This window comes from Corapipo altera, unplaced genomic scaffold (genome assembly GCF_003945725.1).
Source record: "Corapipo altera isolate COAL_440 unplaced genomic scaffold, ASM394572v1 55, whole genome shotgun sequence".
Classification (NCBI taxonomy): Eukaryota; Metazoa; Chordata; class Aves; order Passeriformes; family Pipridae; genus Corapipo; species Corapipo altera.
Window position 1 is genome coordinate 2146847 of NW_020884882.1, and position 13214 is coordinate 2160060.

The window sequence follows — 13214 nt, forward strand, 5'->3', positions numbered from 1 at the left end:
AGGTTTATGAAGTGAAACCCCATCTTTGAAAAAGTTTTGAGAAGCACTGGAAATACAGGTGAAATTCCCAACTCTCTTCTCAGAAGAGGACATCGAACATGTTGAATATTCTTTAGCTTATTTTACTTTTATGAATTTCAGATTAATGAGCTCAGAGGTATCTTCTTAGATATTTATTGTGGTCGGAAAGATTCTTATTGTGAACTACCAGAACCAACCAACATCTAAGAAGTGCAGTAATACATGATATATGGAAACATTTCAAACCTTAGAGGTGTGCTACTTTTGTGCTGCTACAAGAGCAGCCATCCAGAAACTTGGAGTTCTTAAATCCATATTAAAGTTACTCTACATCAGAATATTTGCTGTATGACTTCTTGAGGAGGTGAAAGAGGGAGAGAAAGAAAGGCTGAATTTCTAATACGGATTCAAGTATTGCTTTTCATAGTGACAATTTGGAGATGATTTACTTTATTTCTTGTCTGTTTTGGCCTTTATTCTTCCCCATGAGTCTTCTGAACTTCTGACTGCAAACCTCCTATGTTAAAGAAAGTGTTAGAAACCCTTCCACAGTACTCTGGCATTAATTATTCCTAGAATTTCAATGAAGTGGGAAGACAATTCAATGAACTTGCATTTTGCATTAGCGATATTGTGCCTTATATGCTTATCTATTCTCTGTCCATCTGGCAGCTCACATGCTTGTTGGCAGAAGTGCTTTTATTTCCTTTCCTGAAAAATTCTGGCACCGAATGTATAAACAAGCAGCACTTCGCTCTTCATTTATAATTCAGCATGAAATTCTGAACATTATTAGTTAATTAATATTAAATATGGTGGATTCTTGCTGGTGCGAGTGCGGCGCTCGAAGCCGGAGCATATGGAGCGCTGAGGAACCGGCAGATTGGGATCCATCTGTCAGCTGACACACACACGGCTCCCAGCTTGTGGTGGGGCAGAGGAACTGCCAGGAGAAATTGGGACTGGGGCTGAGAGCACCTACAGTCCTCACGTGTTCCCCAGTTTGCATAGATGCTTAAAAAATGTACAGAATCTTTATTGGAATAACACGCTGGCTTTTTGTTCTAAAATTAATGTGTTAATAGCAAACATGCCAAGGACTCTGAGCTATCCAGTGTGGTCACCTACAGCCTCCTGGGTTTTTGTTCAGTTTACTTATTGGGAAGGCCCAGATTCTGCATAAGGGGTTTGTTGGGAAGTACCTGGTAGTATCTGTGTGTGGGGGAAATACCTGGTGCTCACAGACACGCTGCAAGGGGCTGGGCTGAGAAAACAGCACTTCCATGGATGGGCTTTCTGTTACTGCTGCAAGATACTAATTCCTTACTCATCCCAAAGACAGACCAAAGATAGTACAGAAGAGGAAACCTTTCCACTAAGGATGGGGTTTATACATGGGTTTTCCTTCTGGCCAAGGTTCAATGTCACTCACCAGCTCCTTCAATGTAAGTCTCGAAAAATAACTATTTAGGCTCTTATTGCAGAAATTATCTCTTATAAAAAAAAATTAAGCCCCAATTCCCCTCCAACCTTTGAAATTGCAGAGATTTGGACTTCAAAAAGCACAACCCACAGCAGGTGCAGTCAGGCAAAACATCAACAGGTACCTTAACCTGCTTCTCCAGGTACTAGGGATGGGTTTCAGTCTGACACAGGATGCTGTGTGTAAGTCATGCTTGCCCAGCTTACAAGCTTTTAAACCACAGTCTGGTTTCTGAACCAATCACAGCTTTTAAAAAAAAAATCTACTGGGCTTTCACATGAAAAGGTACATATTCATCACATAGCACCTCCTAAAGCATTTGCACAGATTGTCTCATTTAATTTGGGGAGGTAGAAGTTGGTGATTAGTACATTCCCAAAAGACAACTGAGAGGCTTTCAAAGTTAACTCTCCTGTTTATTGTTAACTCAGATGAAATGTGTTTTCAGAGCTGGCCAGAGAAACAGACCTCGAATCCATTTCTCAGTATGGATGACATTTGAAATGGTATTAGTTGAATTGATTCTGAATATCTTCTTCCAAAATGAATTTTTTGTGAATTCTTTAAGGAAATTAATGAATCCACAGGCTTATAGAACTTCACTGCAACAAAAGCCAAAAAAAGTAAGTTTGGAATTCACCCCTCCCCAAAATATGCCCATCTTACCGGTTTAATTCCATTTTGTGTGCAGAAAAGCATCTTGCACTAACTCCACAGTAAACTGAAACTTCTGTTCCTTGCATTTGTTTTGTGATGCTTTTTGGCTTCCTGTTGTTATACAAAAGAGCCACTAATTAAAGTAATCCATAGTGTGACTGGGGAGGACTTGTCATAAATAACAAACTGGTTAACTTGGCTGGGTGTTGCTCATTTTTAACAGAAGTTTTGTATTTCTGTCATGCTGTTCACGGAGAAAACTGCTGGCAAATGTTGCTATTACAACTTTATCTTTGGTGTAAATGTACAGTCTTTTCCTCTTGTCACTTTTTAATTTCCCATGTTTCTCCCTGCTGCCAGAAGCAGTGACAGACAGTGAGATGGCAGGTTGGGAGCTTGGTGCTCCCTGCAAGTGCTGCCCCTCCAGCTTGGAGGTGATTCATTCAGCTTTTTATTTATTTAAAGGCATTTAGGGCATTATATTAATGCTGTATAGTATGAGGACAGTTGACTTCGGGAAAATTGCCTTACTTTTAAGAAAGTTGTGATTGGTTCAGAAACCAGACTGTGGTTTAAAAGCTTGTAAGCTGGGCAAGCATGACTTACACACAGCATCCTGTGTCAGACTGAAACCCATCCCTGGTACCTGGAGAAGCAGGTTAAGGTACCTGTTGATGTTTTGCCTGACTGCACCTGCTGTGGTTTGTGCTTTTTGAAGTCCAAATCTCTGCAATTTCAAAGGTTGGAGGGGAATTGGGGCTTAATTTTTTTTATAAGAGATAATTTCTGCAATAAGAGCCTAAATAGTTATTTTTCAAGACTTATGTTGAAGGAGCTGGTGAGTGACAGTGAACCTTGGCCAGAAGGAAGGAAAACCCATGTATAAACCCCATCCTTAGTGGAAAGGTTTCCTCTTCTGTGTTATCTTTAGTCTGTCTTTGGGATGAGTAAGGAATTAGTATCTTGCAGCAGTAACAGAAAATAAGTTTGTGGTCCAACCCATGGCAGGGCTGAGTGTGTGTTCCCAGTAGGAAGTCCCAGAAGGAGTTAGAAATGGGATTTCCTAAGAAGATAGGACAGCTGCAGGTCAGACAGTACAAATGTATGGACCAGCCACTGTTTACAACTGAGCAACTGGTTTTATCCCCTTGTCTCTCTATTTTCCTACACTTGTTCCTTCATGAGTCATCTAGATCCTTCCACGTGGACCTGGGCAGGGTGTGAGAAGAGCTTTCTATCAGACACCCAAACAATTTGTATTATAAACTGTATGAAAATCAAAACAAACAAACTTAAGGGGGTTTTTTTGCCTTTATTATAATTGGCATTAATTTTACTATGGATTTTTTTTGAGTTTTTAATATGTAACAATTATCACCCTTTTTTGTGAAGGGATTATCTGACTAAAAAACATCCGTCCTGCTTTCGTTTTGCAGTTCAGTTTGCCCACAAAAGTCTTGTCATACACAAAGATACTTTGTCAGAGAATGTATTTGTCCTCCTATTGACTTAATTTACCTGATAATATTGCCCCATATTACAAGAACACTTTCCAATTGGACTTTTGGACTCCAGTGAGCAAAAGAAACAGCTTTTTCTAATCCCTGCTTTCCTGTCAGAAAATAAACTTCCTGGATGGGCCGTTGTAAAAGCTCAGGCCAATGGAATGGTGGGACATGGATTATTGTTCCATGTGAGGCACTCAGAGGATGGAGCTGCAGAAACTTGAAGGTGATGGAAGGGAGCCAGTTTCTTTAAACATGGATCCTTGGAGATTGATAAAGTGCAGTAGTGAAAGATCCAATTTATCACAGAATGTAACGTTTCTGCAAGATGATTTGCTTTGCTTTTTCTATATTTATTTTTTTTTTGGCTTTGGGAGTTGCTGAGAGTCTTCAATTAATTTTTGTTTTATTTTTTTTCTTTTTAGTAAAGCGCTTCAGAGAACCAAAGCACGAAAGACGTCCCTGGAGGATATGGTGGGTTTCTGCAGGCTTTATTCTGAATTTTTGTTTGTTTCTTGCGTGTTTTAGAAATTGAAGGGACTATTGTTTGCATATGATGATTAAAATAGAGAAAAGTGATGGCAAGAAATTGGTGATTGACAGTGAGGAACCAAAAACGTTACCAGAATACATGAGTCAGTGAAAAGTTACCTTCTGTGTGTTTTCTGGTGAGGCCTTTCTTGCTAAACACTTCCAGGAATCTCTACAGAGATGTTCATTTAGACATAAAGCTTCAGGTTGTGGTTCCTCCTGAACATGGAAACTCAGAGTTGCCCTAAGGTTCCTCTGAACATCCACAAACTTAAATAAGCTTACAGGAAGCTCTCAGCTGGGCTTAAACAGAACTCCATGTTCTGTAGCTATCTTACTGTGTATCAAATAGAAAACAGTATGATGAAAGATAGAAATACATCAGCCATAAAAGAATACAAGGTATAAAAAGTGTATTGGTGTTTATTACATTTTAAAAGTTCCTGGGTTGAAGCAATGCAACATCAGCTGTACCAGTTTTTAGACTGGTGTAAATGTTAGGTTGTCATTCTGCTTGTTGAAGGTTTCAGTGGTTTAAATTCACCTCGTAGGGTGCTGCTTTTCAAAACTAATCTTGACCTTTATTTTATTGAAAAAATAAATGCAAAATCTACATCTGAGGTGTGCTACAGTCTACCTCAGCCTGAAATTCTGACAAGTGCAGTGATAGCCCTTAATTTTTAAGCAAAGAATCTTGTTCTGGAACTCAAGTATTGTTATTTTTAGCTTGGCACACTGATTAGATAAGTAACTCACTGGCTTCCTGCCTCATCTCCAACACTCTGCTTTCTGTGTCGTGCAGTGAATGAAGAGAAGGAGCTTTAAGACAAAGTTATCAGGGAGAGTAGATGAATTCAGGCATGAAATGTCATTTGGGTCTGTTGGGGTGTTTGGATCTTTTTAGACATGGAAGCAACAGGCAAAATGGGTGTTGCTCTGTATAAAGAACACACTCTTGCCTGCAGAATACTTTTGTTGTGATTTCTACATTTAACATCTAATAAAATGCCCACTGAAAGTTTTGGTTTTGTGCAAAGGGTGATGGTAAAAGAATGGTAAGGGTCAGAGTCAATACTGAATCGGTATCTGAATGGGGTATTTATATTTCCCTTTAAGTGGCAAACAACTTTCTCTCTGGCTTTGTCATCTGCTTTGAAGATAATGCTGTCAAGGTTGGAATTCTGCAGTGTGTTTTAAGCTGTTGTACTACAGATAAAATTTGGTGAAACCACTTCATACTTTCAGATAAAAAAATACGTTGGCTTTTAAATAAAATACTATAGATAAAGAACTCATTAGCCAGCTATTAAATTGCTCACCCACAAGCCTGTGATGAGGATTTTATTTTTGTCTGTGCCATAAACTTGCTAAAAATGTATAAACATGAAAGGCCCAAAATACCTAGAGAGGCCAGGATACTCATTGTTTCCCAGGGGTTATTAAAGACTTAGCTAGATTTATTGAGGATTAGCTCATGGATAATGCATGTGATACCAAGAGGATATCCATAGGCTTTAAATTTACAGGGGTAGGTTTCAAGTTAATATGATTTGAGTTATTGTTAGCAGTATTCAAGAAAAAACAGGGGCAGAATTTGAAATGGAACATTGTTAAATAAGCTAAATACCATGACACCTTTATCATGTAAACAGTTTTGTGTGTCTTAAAAGCTGTTTTTACTCTCCACAGGTTTTTAGATACTTCCAAGCAAGCCATAGGGATGTTGTTCATCCACTTTGCAAATGTCTATTTATCAGACCTTACAGAAGAAGACCCCTGTTCACTGTGAGTGTTTAATTTTAGAATGATTGGTCTTTGTGGAAGTTCTGTAGCTGAGTTTGATGGTGTATGTGGATGGTAGGGTAAGATAGAGCTGAAAAAACAGTTTTCATTCTAAAAATCAATCACTTTCAAAAACGTGTGGTTTAAGCTTGGTTAATGATCAAGGATCGGAGTTCTGCTCTTTAAATTCATGGCTGGCAGGATTCTGGGCTGTATATAGATATTTTTGACCAAGGGCAAAGTCTTACTGCTTCTCCCTCTGCAGTGAATGAGTGAGGATTTGGGATGCTCATTGTAGTGAGAGTCTGTTTACTGAAGGAGGTGCTGGGACCAAAGGCAATGAGTATCCAGTTGTGCCCACTGACCTCCAAGTGCTCTGCTCACTGTGTTAAAGCCAAGCTCACATCCAAAGGCAGGTTGCTTTCAGGGTTATTTAGCAAAACTCATTCGTGCTTCTACTTTCTTCTAAACTCTGCATTCACTGCTGCAGCATTGTTTTCATTTTGTTAAAACTGGGAAATCCTGCTCAGCAGTCAGGCACTCACAGCAGAAATTAATTTTGCAATGTCACGCTTGGAGCGCTGTGACTCAACAGATGAACGTGGCACTGTAGTGTGTTAAACCTGAAGATGGAATAGTTTGGGTTGGAAGAGACCCTAAAGATCATCCAGTTCCAACCCCCTGCCATGGGCAGGGACACCCTCCACCATCCCAGGTTTCTCAGAGATCCATCCAACCTGGCCTTGGACACCTCCACGGATGGGGCAGCCGCAGCTTCTCTGGGAATTCCATCCCAGTCCCTCCCCACCCTCCCAGGGAAGGATTTCTTTCATATACCTGACCTAAATTTCTCCTCTTTCATTTTGAAGTCACTCCCCCTTGTCCTGTCCCTCCAGGCCCTTTGGAAACAGTCTCTCCCCATCTTTCTCGGCTCCCTTCAGGTCCTGGAAGGCCACAATTATTTCCCCCCAAAACCTTCTCTCCTCCAGGCTGAACAATCCCAAGTCTCCCAGACTTTTATACCAGCAGAGCTGTTCCAATCCCTCTGCTCCCATCAGGCTCTTTACAGGAGCTCCTGAAGCAAATGGTAATTGTTTGGGTTTGTTCTTGATAAGGCTCGTGCTCGAAGTAGCTACACGGTCCTGGTAATGGGAGCTGCGAAATTACTTTTAGAAAACCCAGTAATTTGCCTTTTAGGACCAATCCAGGCCCTTCAGTGGCATCTGCTCACTTGTTGTCCTTTGCTAAACAAAGGAGACACACAGCTCAAGGAATATGCTTGTGTTGCTGCACAAGCCTGTTTTATTTCCTTTATTCCCCCTTGGTTTCTTTTGTGTTCCTACAGGCTATAAATGCCCAAGGAAAACACAGCTTTCCCTCTTCCCACCACAGAGCATTTTGGTAGGGAAATTGCATTTATTTTAGCACATTAACTGTAAGGTTTGAGTTAGAATGATGACAGATTCAGTAATACCAGGCATCATTGTGGGGATTTTCCTTGCTTGCAGATTTAAGAATTTCCTGGCAGATTTAAAAACTGGCAGGTGAAAATTGCTTTCGTTCCACTTTTATAACTCAAAGTATACATTCAAGTGAGCTCCCCAAAGCATGTCGAAAATTATCAGTGCTTAAAGGTAAAGCACAATAGTTTATTACAGTATTTTAAAAATACCTTTGTGCTGAGTACTGTGTCTTCAAAATAAAGGGTTTACTGACAAGTGCATTCTCTCCTGCAGTCTGCATAATTTTATTTTCAAATGCCACTTTAATGTAAGTGTAACATGACACAAAACAAGAGACTGATGTTATCCACTGTTCTCAGGATAACAGAAATTACAGTGTGCAGCTGTATAATTTCTCAGACAAGGGTGTAGGTTCTTTTTAGCAGAAAAAATACCACGTAATATTACCCAAAGCTGCTTGTCCTGTCTTAGGAAAAATATATATAAAATTTGAAAGTGGGTCAAAACTAGTGACTAAAAGCAACATTTCTGTCTGTGACTCGAAATAATAATAATTTTACTCAGCAAATTCAAACTTGGGTAGTTTTCTGTTCCTTCCTGTTTTGTAGCTTTTGGGTTCTTTTCAGAACAAAACCAGAAAATGTAGTTTTAGAAAACACAGTAGTTCAGAGCTTGGAGAGAACTACAAGTGGAAGTTGCCATTTGTTAGTTGGGGGATGTAGTGCTGCGTGTGATCATATCAAAGCTGACAAAACAGCTCTTAAAAACACCTTGATGGGTGGGTTGTTGTTTGAATTTTGGATAGAAAGAGCAGCACAGGGTACCCGACTGTGAGTGGGAAGTCAGAATGAACTCTGGCCTCTGAGTCCCCGAGCTCCCAGCCAGGGGCACGGACCTGGGAGCAGGTTAAGGCCACACATCCCACAAGGAGCGTGGAGGGAGCGCGATGTGCTTGGAATACGGGGCATCCTCGGGCCGTGCCGTGAGCTGTAACGGGATGGGAAGGTGTCTCCCTGCTCCCGGTGCTGCCTTCCTGCTGCGGGCTTACAGCAGCCTCTTGTGGCCTCAGCGTGACTTGTGCAGGCTTGTCAGTGCTGAGTTTGCCTCCTTCTGGGTCCTAATGTTTGTCTAATATGAAGTTAATTAAAACTGAGATTTGCCAGACAATTATTAGAAAAGAACTATTTTTAGAAGTCTTATGGAATATCCACTCTATTTTTAATTTTCACCTGCTCTTGAATGGGATTTTGAGGGTCAGAGCAGCTCCTCTTTTACTATTTTGAATGCACATATTCTGTTTTGCTTTACACTTTTGATGCTGTTTGGCCCATGTGGATTTGTCTCTGCAGCTGCAGAAGCCCACAGGTCCCTGATTGCTGTTTTTATCCCTGCAGATAAGTTCCTATAGACTCTAGGGTTTACCTTAAGTATTTGGAATTACCAAATAAGAACCTCAATAACAGGGATTTACTATATCTCTTACAGCTGGCTCTTTCTCAAATGCAGTTTCGTTCAGCTAAAATTGGTGATATTAAATAAACCAAACCAACTTAGAAAATGCTCTGAATTTCAGCTGCATCTTTGAATGACCCTAAGAATTAATTTGAAATCTCTGGTTTTTTTGAAGCATAGGTAAGACCCCAGAAGCTGCTTTTGAAACAATAATATTAGTATTGCAGCAGTTTGTGGCCCTTTAGGGCTGGTTTGGTTTGGTTATGGATTTTTTCCTGGGAAGGCTTGTTTCTAATACTTAAATGTTCATTGGATAAGAACTGAAGTGCAAGAAAGTAAATCAGTTCCTAACACAAAATAAGTTGAAATTTGGCCTCAACAGTGACTGTACTCTCTGGGTATGGTATTCATACCATACCCAGCTTGTTGCTGGGGCAGGGAACAGACTCCCTTGAGCAAGAAAAGCTCTAGTTGTGTTTACTTTCCCCCTTGGCATGAAACTTCTAGGTTGGATTTTTTACCTTCAAATTCATTGAGATGTCTTTAAGGTAACTTCTGGTCTTATTCCTTTGGTTTTAGTCAAGTAGAGTTTTCATGCAAAATAAAACTGTAATGGTAAAAAGGAAATCTGGTTTTAATTTAAAGGAATAATTTAATGTTGGAGTTTATGTAGAGTATGCACACAGCAGAGTTCATTAAAAGATGATTGCTCTCCATACTCTGGCTTCTCAACATATATACAATAGATCTTTTATCGATCGTGGTGTTAAAATACCCTGAACCTGTAGAAAATGGACCTTTGCTCCTTGTTTTCTTTTACATTTTTCCTCTCAGGTACCTTATCAACTTCTTGCTCGATGCCACCTTAGGAATGCTGCTGATCTACATCGGGATCCGAGCCGTCAGCAGCCTCGTGGAGTGGCAGCAGTGGGAGTCCCTTCGCTTCGGGGAATATGGTAAATGGTCCCTGGTCTTGGGCTGGAATGATTTCCAGGATAGAATCTCAGAGTATTTCAGCCAGTGCCTAACTCATCTTAAGATTATTTCACAATCATTTTAGTATTTTACTTGTAATGAAGGTTCTTTTAACTTCTATATCTCATCATGCACCTTGTGTCTTACGAAGATCAATGCTGCCCTCTGTCAGGGTGAAGCCATTCCCCCTTGTCCTGTCACTCCATGCTCTTGTCAAAAGACCCTCTCAGGTACTGGAAGGCCACAATAAGGTCATCCCAGAGCCTTCTCTTCTCCAGGCTTCTCTCTTCTCCACCCCGTGGGTGGCCAGGGGTCTGCTCATTGACAGGTATCAAATCTTGGGGCATTTTATTTGGAGTAGTAAAGCCAAGTTCTCAGCTTGGAGACCACTGTGATTTCAGTTTGTTATCAAGTGTGGGAAAACAAACAAGAGCCTTCCCCCTGTCCCCAGAAAAGTCTCTTCTTGTGATTGAGTGATGTTGTTTGTGTTTCTAGAGCCTAAATAATCATTTGTCTCAAGTTAGTTCTCACTGTGAGCTCATTTCCCTTCTTAGCTCTATTACTTGATCCCTGGTGATTCATTACTTGAAGCTGTCACAAAAATAGCAGTGTCCTGCTGGTTTTAAAAGCTTCTTCTTTATATGGAGGATAGTTTTTAAGCATAAATGCCTCAAGGAAGGAACGGATACCAAAATATCAGCATTTATAAATGGTTGCTGTTTGTACAGCAAAACAGCACCACATGCTGATTTATGAACAAAGTAGCATGATGATCCCTCAGGGGCTTTTTTAATGTCAGAATTTTAAATTTTATTAGATTTGTCTTCATATTTCCAGTTTTGTATTTTCAGATTCATCACGTCAGCAGTTGGATTTTAGTAGAGGTGCAGAATCAGTTAATATATTTGAGTATGTAAAGAGGAGACAAGCAGTCATGAGCTGTACTGAAAAGAATGTTCCCTGTGTTCTCCTTCCCTTCTTGTCTTGGGCTGCTGTAGCTCTGTGAGTAGCAAACAGGTGATAAATCCCTCTTGGTGACTATAAACTCTGCTGGCAACTGAATTGTGCTGTGGACTCTTTGCTTGTCTTTGCTTCTCATGTGGCAAAGCTGAGAAACTGGATCTGATGCATCTTTTCCCTCCAGCTCTTTGTTTGCCACTCACAGAGCAAGTTACTTGCAGCCATGTGGGGTAGAGAGTACTGACTTTAAAACTATTGAAAATTTGTTTTGGAGTTGTTCTGTGAATTGGAATTTTCTTGAGAGAATTTTTCAGGATTTGAAGAACAGAGAGAAGACACAGGATAGAGGAATAACAGGTATTTTGTTCAAGAGCTGTCTGAAAACGGTGCTTCTGCAAAGCAGCTGATGGCAGTAGCAGACACTGGGATAGAATACTTTTGCACTGCCCAGCATTTTCCTAAGATGCTGCTACAGTTGTCACTGCAGAGGGTTCAAAATGTTTCAGTTTCATTCTTTATTTGCTTTTCTCGCAGTAACAAGATTTCCACTAATTTGCTGGATTATTCTATAAATGCAGCTTGTACATGAGAGGTATAAAATCAGAATTCAAGAGAAGCTGTGAGAGACTTCAGAAATGGAATTAGAGCTTTGACTTCAACATTAACATTGAAGTTCTAATTTGAGTTTGTATACTGAGCCTCTGAATGTACCAATGTCCTAAATATTCTTGGGAGCACCTTCTGGATGTGGTGATGTTAACAACTTGAATTGCATGGCTTATAAAATCAGAGAAAAAATTTGGTTGGAAGGGATCTCCAGATGTGATGTGATCCAACCTCTTGCTCAAAGCAGGGTTAACCTCAAAGCTGAAGTGTGTTGTTCAGGGCATGGTCCAGTCCAGTTGTTAATTTGTCCATGATTTGAGATTTAAGAACCCCCTTTGAACAATCTACTCCAGTGCTTAACCACTCTCATTGTGAAAGCTTTTTTCCTTTATATCAGAATTGTTCTCCACCCATCCAGTTCATACCTTCCCAGCTTTTCTGCAAGAGACTGTCATCAGCTGCAGTATGTAGTTGTGAAACTTGAGCATTTTGTTGAGTGTTGATCATTAGCTCACACTGTAAAACGTGGTTAGGAAGTTTGCTTTGTTTTGGACTCCAATCTGATTTACCAGTTTCTCTGTGTGGCATTTAAGCTGCAAACAGTCTCAGCCTATTACCAACTATTAATCCTGAAAGCCTTTCAGAAATGTTCCAGAAAAGGAAGTAGCAACTGCCCATTATGCATTACAAACACATAAAGGCATCTGATTTTCCATTGCCCATTATTCATCCCCAGGCTAAAAGTTTTGAGCTGTCTTTAAAGATGTTGCAGAAGCTGCAGCAAAGACTAAAGTGCTGTCATACCCCTCCAGACCTTCCTTTTGTTTTCCAGTGAAGTGCTGCTTTGAACTCACCTGCAAAGCTTGTTAGGCCTAACAGCCCTCTTTTTTCTTCTTTTTTTTTTCCTGCTCTCTTTCATAGAGTCTAAGAATCTGCACAAGTTTTCCTGGTCAAATATTTGTGGTTTTCATCCTGATCTGGCAGACAACTTCATGCACTTGGGTTCTTACTCTGCCACAGTGGGGTGTAGCAGAATTTCAAACCCTTTCACACTGAAATTGTGATCTTAATTTTTTTGCTCAATTATATTTTTCATAGGAGCTCTTGCACATGTTGCTTCAGTTGTGATCAGTTACTTATGGTCACGAACTTTGTAGAGAGAAAAAATATGTTTAAGGTAGCCCAGGAAGAGTGGCAAAATCATAGTTCTACTTAGACTGAAGGGAAATGTGTTTTCCCCCAGCTGTGTTTCCCTTAAGTTTTCCTTTTCAAGACACTTCATGCATCATGATAGAGGGTCAAAATTAACAATGGGCTGGGAAACAAATGTAATGCAACTTTATCTGTCTTGCTTCCATCAGATTATATGAAACAGTGCTCATATTACAGGTACTGCTGAATTGGGTCAAGTCCTGTGAGGTCCAGTTTCTTTTTGAAAGATGGGGTGAGGCTGAGGGAGGGGAAGGAGCAGCATAAAGGGAATTGAGAAAAGACACTTTAAGAGGATTTAGCTGCCCTGCTGCCTCTTCCAACACTGCTTTTCTGAGATATTTACTGTGAAGTAAAATCAAATCTCTGCATGTATTGAACCTTCCTTCTTCCTTGCAGGTGACCCCCTGCAGTGCAGTGCTTGGGTGGGCCAGTGTGCTCTGTACATAATGATTATGACATTTGAGAAAACCATCATCATCATAGTGCTGCTTATACCTCAGTGGAAAGAGGTTTGTCCTTTTACAGCATTTTACAGACAAATGAATTTCAGGTGGAAGCTGTAAAGAC

At 40.2% G+C, this 13214-nt stretch overlaps 1 protein-coding gene across 1 annotated transcript in view; it reads left to right on the forward strand.

The window, feature by feature from the left end:
- Positions 1 to 13214, forward strand: part of LOC113945755 (store-operated calcium entry regulator STIMATE) — a 33282-nt gene that overhangs the window by 13364 nt on the left and 6704 nt on the right. The window contains exons 2-5 of the mRNA XM_027640289.1: positions 4092 to 4140; positions 5887 to 5982; positions 9729 to 9850; positions 13044 to 13156. Coding sequence (XP_027496090.1) covers positions 4092 to 4140; positions 5887 to 5982; positions 9729 to 9850; positions 13044 to 13156 — 380 coding nt within the window. The remainder of the gene's footprint in view (positions 1 to 4091; positions 4141 to 5886; positions 5983 to 9728; positions 9851 to 13043; positions 13157 to 13214) is intronic.